Below are 20,113 nucleotides of genomic sequence, written 5' to 3' on the forward strand. Positions count from 1 at the left end.
CACTTTCCAGGGAAGGGCCAAGTTGCCAACAAGGGGGCAGGTTTGTTACTGAAGGAAAACAAATTAACACGCCCAAAGCTCAAGCGAACAAAACCCTCCTGCTCAGTCCAGCAGTGAACTTGTTTGTGACTCAAAGGACGGTAATTACAGCAGGCCCATAAAGAAGCAGAACTCTCCGGCTCTCATCAGCCTCCCAAATTTCAACGAGGAGCCCCCAGAACGACAGAGGCTTCGAAATATGTATCCTGACAAAAGAGCAAAGAGGAGAGAGACGTGGTTTATGCTTTCAAAACACCAGAGCGGAGGATTTTCCAAGGCCACTGAGTGGGTAGCGGATTCAGAACAGACCCAAAGGGAGAGCTTCCCTGAACAACGCACGTTTGTCCCTGAAATTCATATATACATATGTAGGTCCCTAAAAAGATTACGTAAACCCCTGAAGGATGCGGTTCTCCGTGGGAGAAGGCAGCAACAGAACATAACTATGTTTTGAGACCCCCGTGCCCCCACTCAAAGGACGGGGACTCTGGCCTCTCTGGAGCTTTGCATGAGTAAACAAGACCGCCGCTGGTCTTTGAATTTTGCTGGCCCAGTGGAGGGTAGCCAGGCCCCTCGGAGGCTACTAGTCATGGAGTCTAAAGAGAACTTCCACATTCAGAGGCAGTCAATCTCTGGAACCTAGTGATAGGAGGCAGCATCAGGGAAAGCCCCCAACCTCTGTGCTCTGTTGACTGGTGGATTCTAAGAGCAGGAGGATTCTAATCTGGAGAACCGGGTTTGATTCCCCACCCCTCCATCTGAGTGGCAGAGGCTTAACTGGTGAACCAGATGTGTTTCCGCACTCCTACATTCCTGCTGGGTAACCTTGGGCTAGTCACAGTTCTTGGGTTACCACCTGCCAGACAAGGTGTCTGTTGTGGAGAAAGGAAGGGAAAGGAGCTTGTAAGCCCCCTTGAGTCTCCTTACAGGAGAGGGGTATAAATTGGTTGTTATGCTCACAGCACCCAAATCAGACCAGGACCAATTAGAGATCCACCATTTGGTCAGGAAATAGTTTGATCATGTGTAGCTTAAAGAGGATTGCAGGGGAGGAGGATGTTTTTAGGGGGAAACAATAAAGAAAAATTAAATTCCCAATGAGACTTGTACGTTGATGAATCCACACATTTTGGCGAGGCCTGACACTTATCTTGCCAACTCCACAGTTTGGGTAGGAATTACACAGTAAGGAGGCCTCATCCACGAACCCCTGTCAGGGGAGGACTGTCAGAAGAAAAAGCTACCCGAGATTTACCCAAAGGACCTCAGCACCAGTTCTCCAGAGGATAAAGGCTGCCTTTGCCAGCTCCGGAAAAGGTGCCTCTGTTAACTCAGGCGATGCTCAGATCTTGTGTGCGTTTCCATTTGCTGGTTTGAGCACACCTGGCAGAGCCTTAATTCACAGCGAGGTATCAGCATCCTGACAGAAGAGGGGCGGAAAGCGGGCACCTGTTGGCTGGCTTGGAGCTTGAAAGCAACCTCTGATCTCTCCAAATCCCTCTAAGAGGAACGACAGATCTAAGGAGATGCTGCAGGGGGCCAAAATAGAAAGCTGGCATTACCGGGGGGGGGGGGTGTGTGTGTCTCATGACCGCCCATGCAATCATTCTCCGAAATGCTCCCTGCTGCGCCCCTGCGGGGGAGAGACAGTGAGACGTCCACAAGGTCTCATTGATGGCAGTTCGGATCAGAGACCCAGGACGATGTTCCTGACACGGGCTTTTGTTAAGGAAAAAATGCACCTGTGTTGCTGCTCTATTTAAACCATATCCGTTGAGAAAAACCACAACACTATAAGAGAATCATTCAGTCAAAAATGAAGGGGAAAAATTAAAAGCAGCAAAGAATTCAATTTTTAAAGCCAAACTGTACCACTATCAGCCATGTGAATCAAGATGTTTTCCTAACTTGCTTTCAATTTCTTTTGTTTTACCCTGGGTAGTTTTTAAATCCTCTGGCTCAGTTTGATAAGTGCCAGCCATATGATCCACTAGAGAAATAGAACATCCGATAATTTCTGGCAGGCTTTTTAAAAAAAGACGCCACCGTTAGAAATCACACGTAACTGTGTTGTTTTCCCAATTTTCGGTCCCTTTCGCCGTCCCCCTCCCACTCCCCTGCATGCCACCCCTCCCTCCCTCCTCTTTCCCTTACATGCCACCCCTCCCCTCCCTTCGCTAGGGTGGGTGGGCCATGTCCAGATGCCGGGCCTTCTCGCCCTCCCTTGCATGCCACCCCTTACTCCCTCCCTCCCCTTCCCTTGCATGCCACCCCTCCCTCCCCTCCCTCTCCCTCTGCTAGGGTGGGTGGGCCATGTCCAGATGCACGGGGCCCCTCAAACTCCCCGGGCCTCCCTTTGCATGCCATACCTTACTCCCCTCCCCTTCCCGCCCATGCCACCCCTCCCTCCCTCCCTCCCTCTGCTAGGGTGGGTGGGCCATGTCCCAGGGATGCCGGGGGGCCCTCCCGGCCTCCCCTTGCATGCCATACCTTACTCCCTTCCCTTCCCTTGCATGCCACCCCTCCCTCCCCTCCCTCTCTCCCTCTCTATGCTAAAGTTAGGGGTGAGGCCATGTCCAGAATGCAGGGGGCCCCTCCCGCCTCCCTTGCATGCCATACCGCATTCTCCCTCCTCCCTCCCCTTCCCTTGTGACATGCCACCCCTCCCTCCCCTCCCTCCTCCCCTCTTGCTAGGGTTGGTGGGGCAGGCATCCAGATGCCGGGGCCCCTCCCTGCTTCCCTTGCATGCCATACCTTTACTCACTTCCGGCTCTTCACTTGCATGCCACCCCTCCCTCCCTCCTCCCTCTCCCTACCGCTAGGGTGGGTGGGCCAGTGTCCAGATGCCGGCCCCTCCCACTCCCCCCTGCATGCCACCACCCTCACACCTCCCTCCTCTTTCCTTACATGCCACCCCTCCCCCTCCCTTCTCACGCTTAGGGTGGGTGGGCCATGTCCAGATGTCGGGCCTTCTCAGCCTCCTCCCTTGTGAGCAAGCCACCACCCCTTTACTCCCCCTCCCCCTCCCCCTCTCCCTCTCTTGTGCATGCTGTACCCTCCCTCCTCCCCTTCCCTTGCATGCCCCACCCCTCCTCCCTCCCTCTCCCTCTGCTAGGGTGGGTGGGCCCTGTCCAGATGCCGGGGCCCCTCCCGCCTCCACTCTTGCATGCCATACCTTACTCCCCTCCCTCCCCCACTTCCCCTTTAGACATGCCACCTCCTCCCTCCTCTCCCTCTCCCTCTGCTGGTGGGTGGGCCATGTCCAGGATGCTTGAGGGGCCACCCTCCGGCTCGGCCCCTTGCATGCCATACCTTACTCCCTCCCTCCCCTTCCCTTGCATGCCACCCCTCCCTCCCCTCCCTCTCCCTCTGCTAGGGTGGGTGGGCCATGTCCAGATGCCGGGGCCCCTCCCGCTCCCTTGCATGCCATACCTTACTCCCTCCCCTTCCCTTGCATGCCACCCCTCCCTTCCCTCCCTCTCCCCTCTGCTCTCAAGGGGTGGGTGGGCCATGTCCAGATGCCGGGGCCCCCTCCACGGCTCCACTTGCATTACGCCATACCTTCCATCTCCTCCCTCTCTTCCTTGTGATGCATGCCACCCTCCTCCCCCCCCTCCCTCTCCTCTGCTAGGGTGGGTGGGCCGTGTCCAGATGCCAGGCCCCCCCCCCCGCTTCGCTCCCTTGCATGCCATACCTTACTCCCTTCCCTTCCCTTGCATGCCACCCCTCCCTCCCCTCCCTCTCCCTCTGCTAGGGTGGGTGGGCCATGTCCAGATGCCGGGCCCCCTCCCACTCCCCTGCATGCCACCCCTCCCTCCCTCCTCTTTCCTTACATGCCACCCCTCCCCTCCCTTCGCTAGGGTGGGTGGGCCATGTCCAGATGCCGGGCCTTCTCGCCCTCCTCAGACATGCCACTCCTCCTCTCCCCCTCCCTCTCCTCCCTCTGCTAGGGGTGGGTGGGCCATGTCCATCTGTTCTTGAACCCCCCTCCCACTCGCTTGCATGCCACCCCTTACTCCCTCCCCTTCCCTTGCATGCCATCCCTCCCTCCCTCCCCTCCCTCTTCTGCTAGGGTGTGTGGGCCATGTCCAGATGCCGGGGCCCCTCCATCCCCTCCCTTGCATGCCACCTTGTATGACCGAATGTAAAATACAAGTCAAAGGCAGGCAGATGTGAGGATACTGCAAACTGCGCATTTGATTCTCTGCAGGCATTTCTTAACCCTGCCAGCGTTCCAGCCCATTTTCAAAAAGCCCCCCTTCGTCATCACAGAACCCCCTTTTAAACATCCCAGCCAACTAAAATACAAGAAGCCTTCTCCTCTTCAGAGCAAACGGTTTGTCGTTCACCAGTTCCATTATGAAATCTGTACAGATGGGTGTGCGTTAACAAACACTCCCTCCCTCCACGCAAGAAGAACTGATCTGTTATTTGGTCCAGGAAATGGATGGATGGCCAGGCAGGGAAAGTGCAAGCTGGCCCTTGAGCTGGCAGTAAACGGGGATCCTGCCAGAAGGGGCCTCTGGCAGCTAATCCTGGCAAGCCAAACCTGCAGACTCCACCCGCAGCAGCTCTGAACCAGAAGGGCTGGCAGGTTCTCTTCCTGTTCCATGAAAGTGTGACTTGCCGGGCCACGTATGCTAGGCAGAAGGCAGGGGACAGGAACAAGGTGGAAACCCTCTCAACACGTGAGGCCCGAGCCATGGCCAGATGACAGCGGCACCTGGGCATCTCAGTGCCCTGAAGCACCAGGCCAAGCAACGGTCTTGCCCCCGGGGCAAAATCCACAGTCACTCCCATTCATTTCCACCCGGGTGACACGGAAGAATTTCCCAGTGGATGGGTGGGGGCCATGACTCAGCGACTGAACCCCTGGCCATAGGAGCTGAAAGGGCCCGTATACTAGTCAAACAAAAAATATCTGACATAGGGAGACAAACAGACCTACAAGAGTGCCCTAAATTCCTTGCACCGGAACATTTAAGATGGCAAGTTAGTACAGCACCATATCTGAGTTTCTTTTTTAGGAAAGCAACAGTAATACAAGAAGATCTTTACATTGGCCAAGATGTAATCTCTCTTCCCCTCTCATTACTGCTAGAGGGAAAATATAAGAAAAAGTTCCGCGCCTTACATGAAAGAAAGGGCTTTGCCCCTCGCCCTAGGCGAAATCTCGAGCACTACCGATCAAGCTATGTTTTGAGATGCCCCATGTATGAACAGACCCGAAAGGAAATCCTTAGCCCTGTCACATAATGTCTGCCTTTAACCGGCCTTAAATCCTGCAAAGATTTACTGGACTATATTTTGTCCGGGCAGCAACCTAGAAAACCACACAGCAGAAACGGCCTTGCGTTTCTGTGCACTCATCTGTAAAGACAAAAAGAGATATCCTGCGGCCGAATAAGGAGGTCAAAGGGGAAGGGCAAGATTAGATTAATTTTTAGACGACTTGGCTGGAAGTCCAGTTTTTAGCCAGACTTGGCCAGAAGTCCAGTTTTTTTAGACTTGGCCGGAAGTCCAGTTTTTTAGCCAGTCCTTATTGGCTTCCTTTTTGCAATACTGTAGAGGCCTTTTATACCTAAACTTTTATCACTATCCCAATCTTTGTACTTTTATCCATTGTATCGCAATTTTAGGTGTAACAGGATTTTAAACCTAAGTCACAGGAAAAAATTTCATATAAATTATTTAATTCCTGCGAATATCCCCTCAGTCAGTAATATTGACTATATATTTTGTACTATGTACTATCTTTGATTCGTGAATTATTATTCCTGAATTATGTATTTCTGTTTTTGCTGTTCTGGTCGTAGACCGTAAATAAAATGATTTGAATTTGACTGAACCCCCGGTGGGCATGCTGAAAGCCCCAGCATCTCCAGATAAAAACATCCCAGGAGACCAGGGAGGGGAAACATGTTTCTCTGCCTGAGTCCCTGGAGAGCTGCCAATCACGGGACAGTGGAAAGAAGCATTATATGAATTTTGTCCCTGGGTGGGTTTTTAAGGGTCAGGCATCAAACCGCACGCGTCGGCTGAGGAATTAAGTCCCAGAAAGCTGACTTACCCGGAAGTCAATCCCCACTGTCGATATGAAGCTCCCGGCTAGGAAAGCGCCATCCTTGAACCGCACCAGGAGGCACGTCTTGCCAACGCCGGAATCACCAACCAGCATAACCTACAGAAAAAAAAGATTTGGGTTTTGTTCCCCACTTTCCTCTGCCTTTCAAGAGCCTCAGAGGGCTTTACAATTGCCTTCCTTCCCCGCACCTCCACAACAGTCGCCTTGTGAGGAGGTGGGGCTGGGAGAGTTCTGAGAGAACCGTGACTTCACCCCATATGTTCCCACACGGCCTCTTCGTTCAGCAGAGGCCAATTTACTAGTGGTCCCCGGCCCCTCGATGATGCGGCTGGTCTCCACACGGGCCAGGGCCTTTACTGCTCTGGCCCCGGCCTGGTGGAACGCTCTTCCACCAGCTGTCCGGGCCCTGCGGGACCTTGGTGAGTTCTGCAGGGCCTGTAAGACGGAGCTGTTCCGCCGGGCCTTTGGAGGGACCAGCAGCTGATAGTGCCCCCCCCCCTGTTTTGGCTCCTACACCTGGGCCTATAACATCTGTTGAGACCTGCCGTTCCTCCCTTGGGGGAAGAATTTGATATTAGGTTATCGGGCGCCACCTACGTCTATATTTATGCTTGTATTAAATGTTAATATTTAGTTAGTCTCGCTGCTTTTATTTTAGTCAATTATACTGGTTTTATGATTGTATTTATTATATGCTGTACACCGCCCAGAGCCCTTCGGGGACGGGGCGGTATAGAAGCCTAAAGTATAAATAAATAAAATAAATAAGGTCACCCAGAAGAAAGAAGGAACGTCAAAGGGAAGATCAGAGGAAGCAGTGATGGATGGACAGCAGGTAAATTCTTTGTTGGAAGGTTAATTCTGCTGGGTGGCTGCTCTTCACCTGATGAACTGCAGCCCAGTTACTGGGGGGTGGGGGTGGCGCCTGACTTTGTACTCAGGGACAGGTGAAGAAACCTTCCGTTTCATTCCAACTTGGCTTCCCACCCCCTCAAATCGGAACTGATCTACTGGCGGCCTAGATAGAAGTCCTGAAAGCCTTTTCTCCTTCCCTTCCAAACTTGATATCAAGGTTTAAAAAAAATCACAGGAATCAAAAATGTAAGAAAAGAGGAAGACCGCCCTTAGTTCCGCATTACACCTTTCTCGTCAAGAGGCAGTGTTGCGCAGTGATTAGAGTGTCAGACTGGGATCTGGGAGACCTGGTTTCGAATCCCCGCTCTGGAGGCTCGCTGGGTGACCTGGGACTAGCCACACAACTTCAGCCTAACCCAACCTCACAGGGTTGTTGTGGAGAGGAGAACAATCTAAGCCGCCTTGAGTCCTCTTTAGGGAAAGAGATAGAACATTAAGTAAAATAACAAAGAAATAAGTGACACAGGCACTCATTCAAAGGTGTCTTAAGATGCGCATGAAACTCAGTGGCAAGCAACAGAAAGGCAAACACGCAAGTGCCCAGACATGCCAGCAAAGGAGGGGGCAGCCCAGGGCACTAGTCCAGACCCCCGGCGCCACTGCCAGGAGGAAGCCAACTCTGCTTTCTCCTGTCTGTCCTGCACAAGGGACCGCCGTCCAGGGCTGCACCTGGAGGGAGAAGGGCGACCCAGCTGCATGCCCAGGGCCCTCCCTCCGTGATCTCTACAGTTTTTTGCAGCATCGCAAATTGTTGTTGTTCTGGCTGGCTTGTCCAGAAGGGAGCTTGGCCGGACCCCTCGGGGCGCTGCCTGGGCCACCCCCCTCCCTGTTCCAGCGCTGCCAAGCAGCCTGTCGGACAAGGGGGTCAAGCTCAGGGGCGCAGCAGCTGACTGGTGCCTTGAAGGTGCCGGGTTCAATTCGGCTCATTTTAAAAGACGGGGGGTGGGAAAGAGCCCGCCCAGGACCCTGGACAGCGCCTGCTCCCCGGCCGCAGAATCGCCTTTGGGGTGGTGGTGGCGCCACACCTCGGGTGCAATGGACCCCCCTCCTGCTCCTGGGGGGGGGCACCTGTTCCCAGCGCTGCAACAGCCCTAACTGGATCCCCGGGCTGAGCCTTGGAGATGGAAGCCCTGAGTCACGGAGCACATGCAGAGTATCCTTCCTTCCCCACTCCATACCCTCAGCAGCGCGCACCCTGCAAGTTGAAAACACTAACCCCCCCCCCCCCATATGGCACAAGGCTTCCTAGAAACGTAGGGTGTCCCCCCCTCCGCTTTCCAAAGGGGGCGCCTTTCCAGGAAGCGAGTGGCAGGCGAGTCCGGCGGGACGGCCCGCCACCGGAGCCCGGCTCACCTTGAAGGCGACGTCGTAGAACTCGCCGCTGTTGCTGAGGGAGGGTCTGCTGGGCAGCGGCCCCCCGCCGGGGCCAGAGTCGGCGCTGGCTGCGCCCCCCGCCGGCCTGGCTTTGGCGTCGCGCTGCTGGGGCTGGGTCGGGGGCTGGGCGGCGGGCAGGGCGGCCGAGGAGGAGGAGGAGGAGGAAGAGGAGGCGGCGGCGGCCGCGGCGGAGGCGGCACCCTTGCCTCGGGGGCTCTTCTTGCGGGACATGCCGGCTCAGGGCGCCGCCCGCCCCCCAACGCCCCTCCGGAGCGCCCCGGTTGCCGCCCTCGCCCGCTGCACCGCCGGCCCAGCCGCCATCCCGGCCTCGTCTCCTCTCCCGCCGCAGCCGCGCCGTCCGGGCGCCCCCCCTCCCGCCGCCCCTGGCCCCGCCCCCAGCCCCCCGCCCCCGCTCAGCCACTCGCCGCGCCGAGACCGCCCCTCGCCCGCCCGCCCGGCTCCGCCCAGCGCGCCCCCCTCCCACTCTCCCCGGCCCTGGCCTCTCCCGAGGGTCAGTCGGCACCCCCACCCCCCGCCCAAGGATCGCGCTCCCCGCCCTGGACCACCGGCAGTGAGAGGCCCAGGAGGACCCAGGCGGACCACCGACCCACCCCCCATGGGGTGGCAAAGGGGCTGCCCTTGCAAGAGGTGCCTGGCGCGGGACATCAGGTGGGGTCACGGGCGAGGAGGAAGGGGCTGGCATCGCCCACGGGCCCCTCGGCCAGTCATCCGCCAGCCCGCTTGCAGGGGCCGCCTGGAGTTTGCACTCGCTCGCTCGCTCGCTCGCCCGGGAGGCCTTCGAGGGGGGGGGGGGGTCACGGACTGCTGGCCCAAGCTACCTGGCAGGGTTGTTGTGAGGATACAAAGGAAAACAGTGGGCCCTTTGTTACCCCTCCTCCCAGCCTGAGCCTGGCCCCTGCTCAGAGACGCCACCTTTCCTCCTGCGATTTGGCCTGCAGCTTGGTGGGCACGATCTTCTTCTCCCGTGTCAACAGGTACTAAAGCAAACTGTTCCTTGCCCCCCCCCCCATGCGGGGAAAGAGACAAACACGGGGGCTTCTCTCTGCCCCCCCTCTCTGCCCCCCCCAGCAACCCCAGGAACACAGAGCAGGTGTCCCGTCCTCCTCCCTTTCACAGATATTCTTGCTGTCATGAGGGGAGTGGGGGGGCTTGAGAAAAGCTGGAAAGGGGCTGGGGGTTGCTTCTGAGACGGAGTCCCATGCGACACACTGCAGAGGACTCGGGCGTCACCGCAGCCCCCTTTCAGAACTGACAAGAAGTTTGGCCAAGGGGCTCTGTGTGTCTTTGCGAGGAGGGCCACGCTTTATTATGCCCAGTTCCGTCCTTCCCAATTGACACAAGTCAATTTTTGTAAAAATGCAAGCCTGGGGTAGGGAGAAAACCTCCCCGGCTGGATCTCTGGGTGAGAAACGCGTCTGGTGTGGAGAGAGTGCCACTTAGTGGCCAGAGGCAGGCCTCGGTGTAAAAAAACCAACCCCCATGCTGAGCCACAGATTCGTGTATGAATCTCAATTACCCCGTGTGTCTGTTCTCTGGGAATCCCCAAATGTCCCAACTTAGAAAACGCCCCTGCAGGATTTGTTGCTGCAGCTGATCTCTGATCTCTGAGCTTCTCTGCACATGTGCCAAGCGTCAAAATCTTCCCCTGCGCAGTTACAGTGAGAAAGCAGATGAGAGGTTCTTCAACAAGGCTCATATCTACATCATATGCATGGCTGCCTGCCTAATGCTGCCTTCTTCCCCTCTTCTTGTTGTTGGACGAGCCAAGAAGAAGCAGAACAAAGAAGAAGATTTTGCATTTATACCCCACCTTTCTGTCCTGTAAGGAGACTCAAGGTGGCCTACAAGCTCCTTTCCCTCTCTCTCCCCACAACAGACACCTTGTGAGGTAGGTGAGACTGTTCCCAGATAACTGTGACTAGCCCAAGATCACCCAGTCAAATTGCAGGAGTGGGGAAGCAAACCTGGTTCACCAGATAAGCCTCTGCCACTCAGGTGGAGGAGCGGGGAATCAAACCCAATTCTCCAGATTAGAATCCACCTGCTCTTAACCACCACACCCCGCTGGCGACACACAAACACACACACTTGCACAAGGGTGGTGGGAGAGGTCACATCTGAATAAATACTGTTCAGCTTTAAGGTGACGCTGGATTTCTGCGTTGCTTTCGCACTTAACGTAGCCAGACATTTTTGAAAGTGCCAACCTCGGACCTGCAAATGTGGAGACAGGATTCATCTCCCCTGTTAAACTCCCCCATTGAAGCACCAGGCATCATTTGATGTGCTCAGAACTTGACTTCTAATCAGTGTTGCAAAGGAAAATTAAAACACCAGCACTGGCCTCCTCGTGAGATTGTTCCTCTCCCCTCCCTCATGAGGGCAACAATAAATTATTGTCTTCCAAATCTTCTTGGCGAGTGGATTAACCTTGAGAGACTCTCGGGTCTCTGTAGGACGGAGGGATTTGAGATGTACCCCGTTCTTTTCCAAATGTATTCACATAACTGTGCCCGGAATATTCCCAATACTCTGTTTAAAATATAGTTTTGCATAGACGAGATGGGCGATTTATGATCAAATTATTATCATTGTGCCCTGGCCTCAAAGAAAAGCAAGACAGACAAAAGAGGAGGCTCTAGACAAGGGCCAGAGGAAGGAACCTAAACCGTTGTTTACGAACAAATAGATCCAGACTCTGGCTAAGCAGCAGTTTGTTTTCGCTGCACAGAACGTGAAAAGACTAAACCGGCTGAGTTGTGCTTCCTTCCCAGAAGCCATTTGCTGGCCGCTTAACCCTGACAAGATTCAGTCTGTACTAAATCAGGGGGACTCTTCCAGCGACTGTGGGCCTAACCCACTTTTACGAAATAACGAACAAGGAGAGGTCGCCCGGTGGCTTCGTATCGAAGGAGATTTCATTATATGTTGCAGAAAGGACCGTAGCGGCACTCGCAAGAATGACCAGGCATTGTATTTTGGAATCAAACCGGAGCGTTTAAAGTACCACTGGATTTTTTTCTTTCAAGAATAAATGAAGTAAATAAGCAAATGCATCAATGTTAAAAAGGGAATGGCCTACATTTGCTAAATTCATGAAAACAACAGCTATTAATGGCTCTTAGCTGTGTTTGCTCAATAGAACCTCCATGCTCAGAGGCAGTATATCTCAAAAAGCCACTCACTGGGTAGGAAGCAGGATCACACTTCGTAGGCTGGGTAGCTCTTACACTTGAGACAGTGTTGCATAGTGGTTAAGAGCAGGTGGATTCTAGTCTGGAGAACCGGGTTTGATTCCCCACTCCTCCACCTGAATGGCAGAGGCTTATCTGGTGAACCAGATGTGTTTCTGCACTCCTACATTCCTGCTGGGTGATTTTTGGCTAATCACTGTTTCTCAGGACTCTCTCAGCCCCACCTGCCTCAGAAGGTGTCTGTTGTGGGGACAGGAAGGGAAAGGAGCTTGTCAGCCACCTTGAGTCTCCTTACAGGGGAGGAAGATGGAGTATAAATCAACCCTTCTTCCTCTTCTTGTACATTCAAATCATGACTTTTCAGCTGCAACAGTGATCCCAAGCTCCCATTTTCTTATTTATTCTTTCAAATTATATCTCCCCCCGCCCCCCGCTGCCACAACAGGGCTCAGGTGGCTAATAAAAATGTAATATGCAGTAATTTAAAAACATCCCATCCTTAAATAATATGATAATATAAATCTAAAAACCCAGTAGATTGTTTAATACATTTTAAGTCCTCTAACGGGACAAACATGCTTCCATGTTTAAAAGATCAGCTCTTCTGGTGTTGGATGGTAAAATGAAAGAGAATTTGGTGATAAAAGTCATTATTAAAAAATGGGGGTGGGGGGTGGAATCCCCAGATGGAAACCAGTAAGCCGTTGGCATGGAAAACAAACAGGAAGCTAATCTGTGGCTATGATACACATAAAGCTGTGCTGCTCTCAATAAAGGAAGTACCTTTGAGCCAAACTAGATCAGATGGAACAATACAACCGGACCCCCCTGCAGTGAACTGAAGAGGACGGATTAGCCACTTGAGGGTCTGTGGCATTTGGTGTATTGCCACACTAACTGGTACTGGTCGGGCCCCATTTCTCTTGCTGACCGACTAGTCCCTTGTTTCTTCAGCGATGTTTTCAAGCCATTCTGAACCCAACTGATGCGCCCAACACTGACAAATCTGTACGCTTTTAGAGGGGGAAAAAAACAGCAAGGAGAAAGAGAAAGCTGGGAGAGGAATAATACCTCACAGGTTTGTTTCTCAGAGGGGAGAAGTGGAATCAAAATGAGGGTGGCCAAGTGGGACCACCAAGCTTGAGGCGTTCTGGCCCCACCCTCTTTCAAAGGTGACAGCAGCCCAGAGGAGTGGCAGGCGCATCAGACTGACTCTGGGAAAAGTTAAACCACGGCCCTTTCTAGGTTATTAGTTGTTTTTCTGGTACACAAACAACGGGGAGTTTGAGATGCTCCTCCTGGATGTCCTGATTTTGTTTCCTAAAACCTTGTTTGCTGCAAAGTTTTGTGAAAGATTGCAGCAGAGCATGCAGGCAAATTGCATTTCTGCCCCCCCCCCCCGTGCACTTTGTCCCCACCACCGGGGAGGAGCTTTAATTGGCAATCGAGTGCCATCATAATTATCAATGAATTCCCAACTTCCATTTAAAGAAAAGTCTCTAGCCCCTTCTTTCATTGCAGAGGTACAGGGCGGGAATGAGTATGCAATGAGAAGAACAAGAAACATACAAGAAAGAAAGAAAGAAAGAAAGAAAGAAAGAAAGAAAGAAAGAAAGAAAGAAAGAAAGAAAGAAAGAAAGAAAGAAAGAAAGAAAGAAAGAAAGAAACAGAAAGCTGGCGATTCAGACAGACTGTTATGAAGGCACAGCAATGTCCGGGGGCCAACGCAACTCCCTCTGAACGCCTTGGGGGTTTATTGACTTCAATTAGAAAAAGAAGACTTCGGATGTCCGGCTGCTGCTCACAAACTCCTTCCCGCAACAGCCCAAGGTCCCCTCGCTGGCAGGATCCCTGGGCCGGGCGGGTTCAGGCAGGCTGCTGCGGGACAAAGCGCGATGAGGCCGCCCCCGGGCCCAGCGGCCGGTGCAGCAGCTCCTCGGGAAGGCCTGGCCACAGAGTTGGGGGTTTGCCGATTTGGGACGAAGCTGAGCAGCAACCCGGGGGCAACGAGCCGCGACCCCCAGCCGCGTGAAGCCGCGCCTGCCCGCCCGCCCGCCCGGGGCATGAGGGGCCAGGCGGCTGGGCGGGGCGGGGAGCCGGGGAGGGCTGGTCTGGTCTGGGGGCCGGCCAGGAGGCGGGCGGGCGGGCGGGGGCGGGCGTCGCAGGCAGGCAGGCAGGCAGGCAGGCAGGCCAGAGCCGCGTCCCGCCCGGCAGAGGAGGGGGAGGAGGAGGCTGGGCCAGGCCGCCGCCGCTGGTGCCGAGGAGCCAGGCCGGGCGCCGCGGCCATGCCATGCCCGCGCTGAAGAGCCATGCCCGCCGCCGCCGCCGCCCCGTGGCCGGGCTGGTGGTGCGTCCTGTGCTGCTGCTGCTGCTGCCTGCTGGGCGGGGGGCTGGCGGGCCGCTCTTGCCAGCCGTGCGGGCCCGAGTGCGCCTGCCGGAGCCTGCCCGCGCCCCCCGCCGCCTGCGCCGTCGACTGCGCCAACCGGGGCTTGGCTCACCCGCCGCCCGGCGCGCCCTGGCCCGCGCCCACCGCCTCGCTGTGAGTAGCCCGCCGGGACGCGCCGCGCCTGGCACCCGGGGGGGGGGAGGAACCCCTGGCCGCTCCGGGGGCCCCGGGCGGGCGGCTCTTTTCCGGGGACCCCTCCCAGGCAACAAGACTCCCTGGATCGGGCCAGCTGTCTCGCCCTTGGTCGGAGGCCAGAATCGAGCTCCCCCCCCCATGCCACCAATCTTGGGGGGCTCGAAGGTGGTCCCGGACTGGACCCGTGGCTGTTTTTGGGCAAACCACGGGCAGAATAAGGCACGTTCAGTCCACTTAGCAGCTGGATTTTACCGCGCGGAAGAGCCAAATCCACTTCCAAACAATTGCGAAAGTGCCTTGAAAGTGCTTTATTCTGCCTGTGCGGAAGCGGCCTCAGGTTACAAACTCGCCATGGCTCAAACCGTGGAATGTACTGCAAAAATTAGGCAGAGGGGAGGAGGGAGAAGAGAAGAGCAGGACAGGAGGATGGGACGAGCCTCCATTTGAGAGGCAGCCTACCTGGGTGGGAGGCAGATACTAGAGCGGCTCTTCTGGACCTGGCAGATGTTGTCTTGGGGCACTTTGCAGCAATGCGGAGCAGCCAGCTGGTCCCTCTGGCTGCCCCCTTAGTGCCTGCCTAACCTGCAGCAAAGACCAAAGTTGGCTGTCAAACAGAACTTCAGACTGCTCTGTTAACAGGGCAGGGCGTTTCTTTTGGCTGGGACTGTTGGCAACTCTAATTGGGCAACGGGGACACGTTTAATGTAAATATTAGATCTATAAACCACTCTTCCCCTCTGTTCACTACTTCTCCACAAAGAGGAGAAGTGGGGTTACCAGTGGTTAGCCCCCATGGGCCCTGGACCCCTTGCTCTCTTGCCGCCCACCTCAAAAACTCCCAACATGGGATGGGTGCTGAACAAGGCCAGCTTCCCCACCACTGCAGTTCATCTTTGGTTCCTTTCCTGGGGTCTGGGTCCCACCAACCCTTCCACACCATCTTGGTAGAAGGCCGGCTTCCCTTTGGCACCCCGGAATGGGGACCTCACGGGGCAAAAAGGGCAGCAAACAAATTTTGCAAGTAAATAAATAAATTTTCCCCCTCCCGGGGGGGGGGGGGTAAAATTATATCCCTTACCTGGGTCCTGAAAACAATATTGAGTGCACACCAAAAGCACCCCCCCCCCAGAGGCTGAATCTGCTGCTTATTTATTTGAAACATCTAATCAGCCTTTCCAACTTATTCAACTCGAGGCATCTTCCGAAATAGGCCCATTTGAACAATGTCAACATATTTTCGTGTCTTTTCATTATCTTGAAACTGCAGTGTAAGTCTCAGTGCAGTGTGTCATATAGTGCCTCCCCCGCAAGCGGCCTGTGTAAATCCAAAGTGTCCAGAGGCAGGTTCAATAAATAATCTTGCCGTGCTGTTGTGACACTGACCTCCTTTCTCCCACCAATTAGACTGAAGTTTTACAGACTGAGCAACCTTCCTCCCCCAGCTATTTTGCTGTTGCTAGACAACCACAGTTTAATGAACGGTTTGCTTTGAAGATGAATGCCCCACCCATGATTACGACAACAACCACACACAGTTACTTCTTAAGGTGTTTGGGACCCTGTGCATTTCGGTGGCTCAAATTAAACATTACGATGCAATCCCGATGCATCTCGACGCTAGTTGACATGAACAGGGCTCATAGCAAAGGAGACCTTGTTCGAAGCTTGATGAAGACTTGGGTGGTATACAGACTCCTCCGGAGAAAGGGCCGATGCGGTACCCAGAGAGCAGGAGTGGTCTTCTGAAGAGCACAAGTCTCAGTGTAGCTTTGTCCCACCTTGTGAGTCACACAGATTTGCTGGCTCAAACTTAGTCCAGGTCTTAGATATCCTGAAAAGTGTGGCCCCCCCTCCAGCCACCGGCTTTTGGGCTTCATCCACCTTGGCCTTTCTGGAACCCCAAACCTGCAAGGTGCGCTCCAGCACTGATCAGGCTCCGTAGGCAGACCGTGGGCCCCCAGCCTGACCTATTGGCAGCTGAGTTGCTTCCTTCTGGGCTTGCTGTTTCTGCCTCTCCTGTTGGGTGGGTTGACTTGGGGTGAGAACGTGGGGGTCTGGGATGTGGCCCTGGACCCTGGGGCCTAGCCCATTGTCAGCAGCATCTTCAGGGGGCTTCGGAGGGGCTCTGGGGGCATCTGATCCACCCCAAGGCAGTCTTGGGCCCATCCTCGGAAGAGTTCTTGACACTAATTTGCAGCATCGTTTTAAAACCACATACAGTGGAACCTCGGTTTTCGTTGGTAATCCATCTGAAAAGAATCGATGAAAACCGAAACCGATGAAACCAAGGCAAACTTTTCCATAGGAATCAATGCAAATCCAATTAATCCAGGCACTCCAAAAAACGTACCAAAAACACATTTTTTGGTGAATAAACATAGTGTTTAATGCTGAAAACAGTAACAAACAATAACACTAGGAGCAGCTTCAGAGCCAGTGGACCAATGTCGTACCGGAAAGCTGTCCAAAGAGGTCTGTTTCTGATGCCTCTTTAAGATTTGTCTGAAATGGGGCAAGAAATGGTCATTAAACAAGTTGCAGACATGGCCTGCAACAGCTTTGTCCGGGTGATTTTTCTCCACAAACCCCTGCACCTGACTGCAAATCGATGAAAACCGAGACAAAATTTTCACTGAAAAAATAGATGAAAACCGAAACTGATGAAAACCGAAGGCAATGAAAACTGAGGTTCCACTGTATGGTTTGCGCAGGGGGTGGCACCATTCCCAGGTCAGATGAGGTGCTGCACATGTGAAAAATCCCATGGGGTGTGTGTGTGTGAGGGCTTTTTCTTCACTGGCATCGTGTTCAAATCCAGCCTCTCTCTCTCAGCGACTGACATGGTAACCATTTGCTGCAAACTGGTAAATTCAGCAACGGATTTAGAAGGGATGTAGAAAGGCGAGGCTCCAAGCTGAGTGGGGGAGGAGGGGCCATGGCTGACTGGTAGAGGCTCTGTTTGGCATGCAGAAGGTCAACCCCTGGCATCTCCAGTTACAAGGACCAGGCAGTGGGTGATGGGAAAGACCTCTGTTGGAGACCCACTACCAACTGGAGTGGACGAGAGCGACCTTCGTGGCCACATTCAGTATAAAGCAGTTTCATGCATACGCATATTAAATGCTGCCCCTTGTGAGTAGGGTAGTAAACTTCCATGGGATCGGGGCCTTCCGTTACTTTCCAGGGAGTCCGTGCACGTTGTACCGTTCTGATAAATGCCATGAAGGTTTATCTGTGCAACTTCTGCTTAGATCCTTTATTTACTTCATCAATACCTTGCCTTCCTCGCCAGTGGGGGGACCTAAGCTAGCTACATGATTGTCCTTTACTCCATTTTAGTTTCACAACAACTATAACAGGAGTCGGTGACTTACCCACAGCAAGCTTCCGTGTCAGAGTGGGTGCTGGGATTGGGATCTCCTGGATCCCTGTTCCCCACTGGCAGTCAGTGGGCTGCAGGTGGACTTAGATATCTCCGTGGATGGTTTTTACAGTGTGGGGCGAGAGATCCTCTGCACAGTGACTCTGCTGCTGCCAGACTCAGGGCAGGAAGGATGAGCTTTTGCTCGAGGAAGGCGTGGTTGCGCTGCTGAAATGTTTATGTAATTTGGTTTGGAAGATGGAGAGGGGAAAACATGAGGCTTCCGGTTTGTGCGTTGTGGAAACTGTGAGCAGAACAGTGGAAGACAGAGACAGAGGAGGTGATTTGGTCCACATCTGTGGACCAAACACCCCAATGTTTTAGGGGTTCCTAAAAAGCTTCATCAGGGTCTCAAAATCTGATGATGTCAGTGTCACAGAAGAGGCTGGTGGGTCGCTCGCAAGACAGCCGAAGTGCCTAGAACTTTCTCTGAGGCCCAGATGTTGAGGACATCTGGCAAGGGATGGCTATTGCTGAAAACAGGATGTTGGTCGCACTGGGTCTGTGGTCTGATATAGCAGGACTGTTCTTATGTGGCTTCTTGGGGTGGGGTGGGGTTGCCCAGTTGAATCTGTAACAATCCTTTTATTGATAAGACTCTTCTAGGACAAAAATTCCAGAAGCATTAAGTAAGGTACAATGGGAGGAAGAATGGGTAAATAGTCAGGGACCAAAAATCTATGACAGTGTTTGTCCTGTGAGATTTACTTATTGGTTTTCATCAGAGGTTTCCCAGGAAGGGGCATTGGTTGCCCCAGGTAGTGAATTTACCAGTCCATTACGAAATGGCTTCTCGGTATTTATTTATAATCGATCTTTCCTGCTGAGAGTCCAGGTGGATTACGACTTTGGCCAACATAGCAGGACCAATATAAGACAAGTCAGAAACACTCTGATTCGAGTCCATATAAAACATTTGGATTGCAAACCCAGAAAACAACACAAGCAGAACAGGGTCAGACACAAACTAAGAAATGGCAAAAACGGGCTTATAAAAATTAGAAAACAATGCCGTATAAAAACAAGTATCCACAATCGAGGGTCTATTTTTAACTCCTGCGGTCGCTGCTCTTGGGTCATGATGTACTTCAAAAAAAGGAAACAGGCGAAGGCCAGTTTTGTTTACATTTTGCTTCTGACTTTTGGGTGAATCAGTGAACTTCAGTCACACAGAAATATTTTTGCACTGTTCTCAAAAGGGAAAATAAAGACTTCCCAGAGACGGCTTGGTTGACTTAGGCCAACTATTAAAACATTTGCTTAGTCTTGCGACTTGAGACGTTGTTTTGAACACTCATCGGCGAGTCACTGCAGTTCCTCTCTTTATCAGATCTTCGTTTTTCTAATGACTAGAAACGTAAACGTCGTGCCAAGTATGACTGGTGTATCCCCTTTTTGGAGCCTCTTGCTCCCTAATGAAATTAAATAAATAACGTTTAGGATCCGTTATCCCTTGCAGGACCTGTAGATGATGCCAGCGAAAGGTGAAATAGCCTAGAATTTTTAAAAGGGTCTCATGAGATTTGGAAGGGTCTTATGATGTCAGGTCTGGTCTGGAGACATTTCAGACAACTTCAGTTTCCTTCTTCATTCCACTGGCTACAGTTGGGGAAATATGTATTTCCAGCTTGTCTTTAGAACAGCTGTCCAGCCTCAGGTCTCTCTGTAGTCAGGAAACTCGCTTGACGCCCTGTCCTTCGAGGAGACTGGATTCTTCTTGCAGAAGCCTTAAAGGCAGTTTTTTTTTCAGCCTGAAGGGCTGCCTGCTTATCTTGCTTCTGCTGCCAGCAGCAGCTTCCATGTAGAAAACTGCAAGTTATCTCACCCAGCGTAGAGTGTAGTGGTTAAGAGAAGGTAGTGGTGTAATGGTTAGGAGCAGGTGCACTCTAATCTGAAGACCGGGTTTGATTCCCTGCTCTGCCACTTGAGCTGTGGAGGCTTATCTGGTGGACTAGATTAGGTTGTGCACTCCCAACACACGTCAGCTGGGTGACCTTGGGCTAGTCACAGTTCTTCGGAACTCTCTCAGCCCCACCCACCTCATGGGGTGTTTGTTGTGGGGGGGGGGAAGGGAAAGGAGTTTGTAAGCCCCTTTTTTAGTCTTCTTACAGGAGAGAAAGGGGGGATATAAATCCAACTCTTCTTCTTCTTTGTGGTCTGAAAAAGGTGCATGTATAGTTTAGGTGATAGGCCGGTTTCGTCCACCTTTGAGCCATTGCAGGAGCTGGTTATCAATTCTGGCATGAGTGTCCAGCTGTATTTTGTATGCTGTATGCCGACGGTCAGATGATAAGGCTCGTCAACAAAAAGGCTCCTGCATTTGACCCAGACAGGCCCCCAAATGGGATTCTGCTGTTTTATATTGACAAAAAAACACCCCCTAATTAGTCTTTGCAGAAATTTAGCATTTTATGACTCTTTTGCTCTGACCCTTTCCCTTCACTGGGTCAGAACAGTTCCAAAAACGACAGCTGGTGGGAAAC

General features: G+C 53.1%; 2 protein-coding genes across 2 annotated transcripts in view; one reads left to right on the plus strand and one right to left on the minus strand.

Moving 5' to 3' along the window:
* Positions 1 to 8,795, minus strand: part of RAB26 (RAB26, member RAS oncogene family) — a 180,792-nt gene extending 171,997 nt beyond the window's left edge. The window contains exons 1-2 of the mRNA XM_048494280.1: positions 8,393 to 8,795; positions 6,110 to 6,220 (exon numbers count right to left, since the gene is read on the minus strand). Of these exons, the coding sequence (XP_048350237.1) occupies positions 6,110 to 6,220; positions 8,393 to 8,644 (363 nt within the window). The 5' untranslated portion in view covers positions 8,645 to 8,795. The remainder of the gene's footprint in view (positions 1 to 6,109; positions 6,221 to 8,392) is intronic.
* A 5,054-nt stretch (positions 8,796 to 13,849) lies between these two features.
* Positions 13,850 to 20,113, plus strand: part of LOC125430651 (polycystin-1-like) — a 33,716-nt gene continuing 27,452 nt past the window's right edge. The window contains exon 1 of the mRNA XM_048492730.1: positions 13,850 to 14,167. Within this exon, the coding sequence (XP_048348687.1) occupies positions 13,938 to 14,167 (230 nt within the window). The 5' untranslated portion in view covers positions 13,850 to 13,937. The remainder of the gene's footprint in view (positions 14,168 to 20,113) is intronic.

This window comes from Sphaerodactylus townsendi, linkage group LG04 (genome assembly GCF_021028975.2).
Source record: "Sphaerodactylus townsendi isolate TG3544 linkage group LG04, MPM_Stown_v2.3, whole genome shotgun sequence".
Classification (NCBI taxonomy): domain Eukaryota; kingdom Metazoa; phylum Chordata; class Lepidosauria; order Squamata; family Sphaerodactylidae; genus Sphaerodactylus; species Sphaerodactylus townsendi.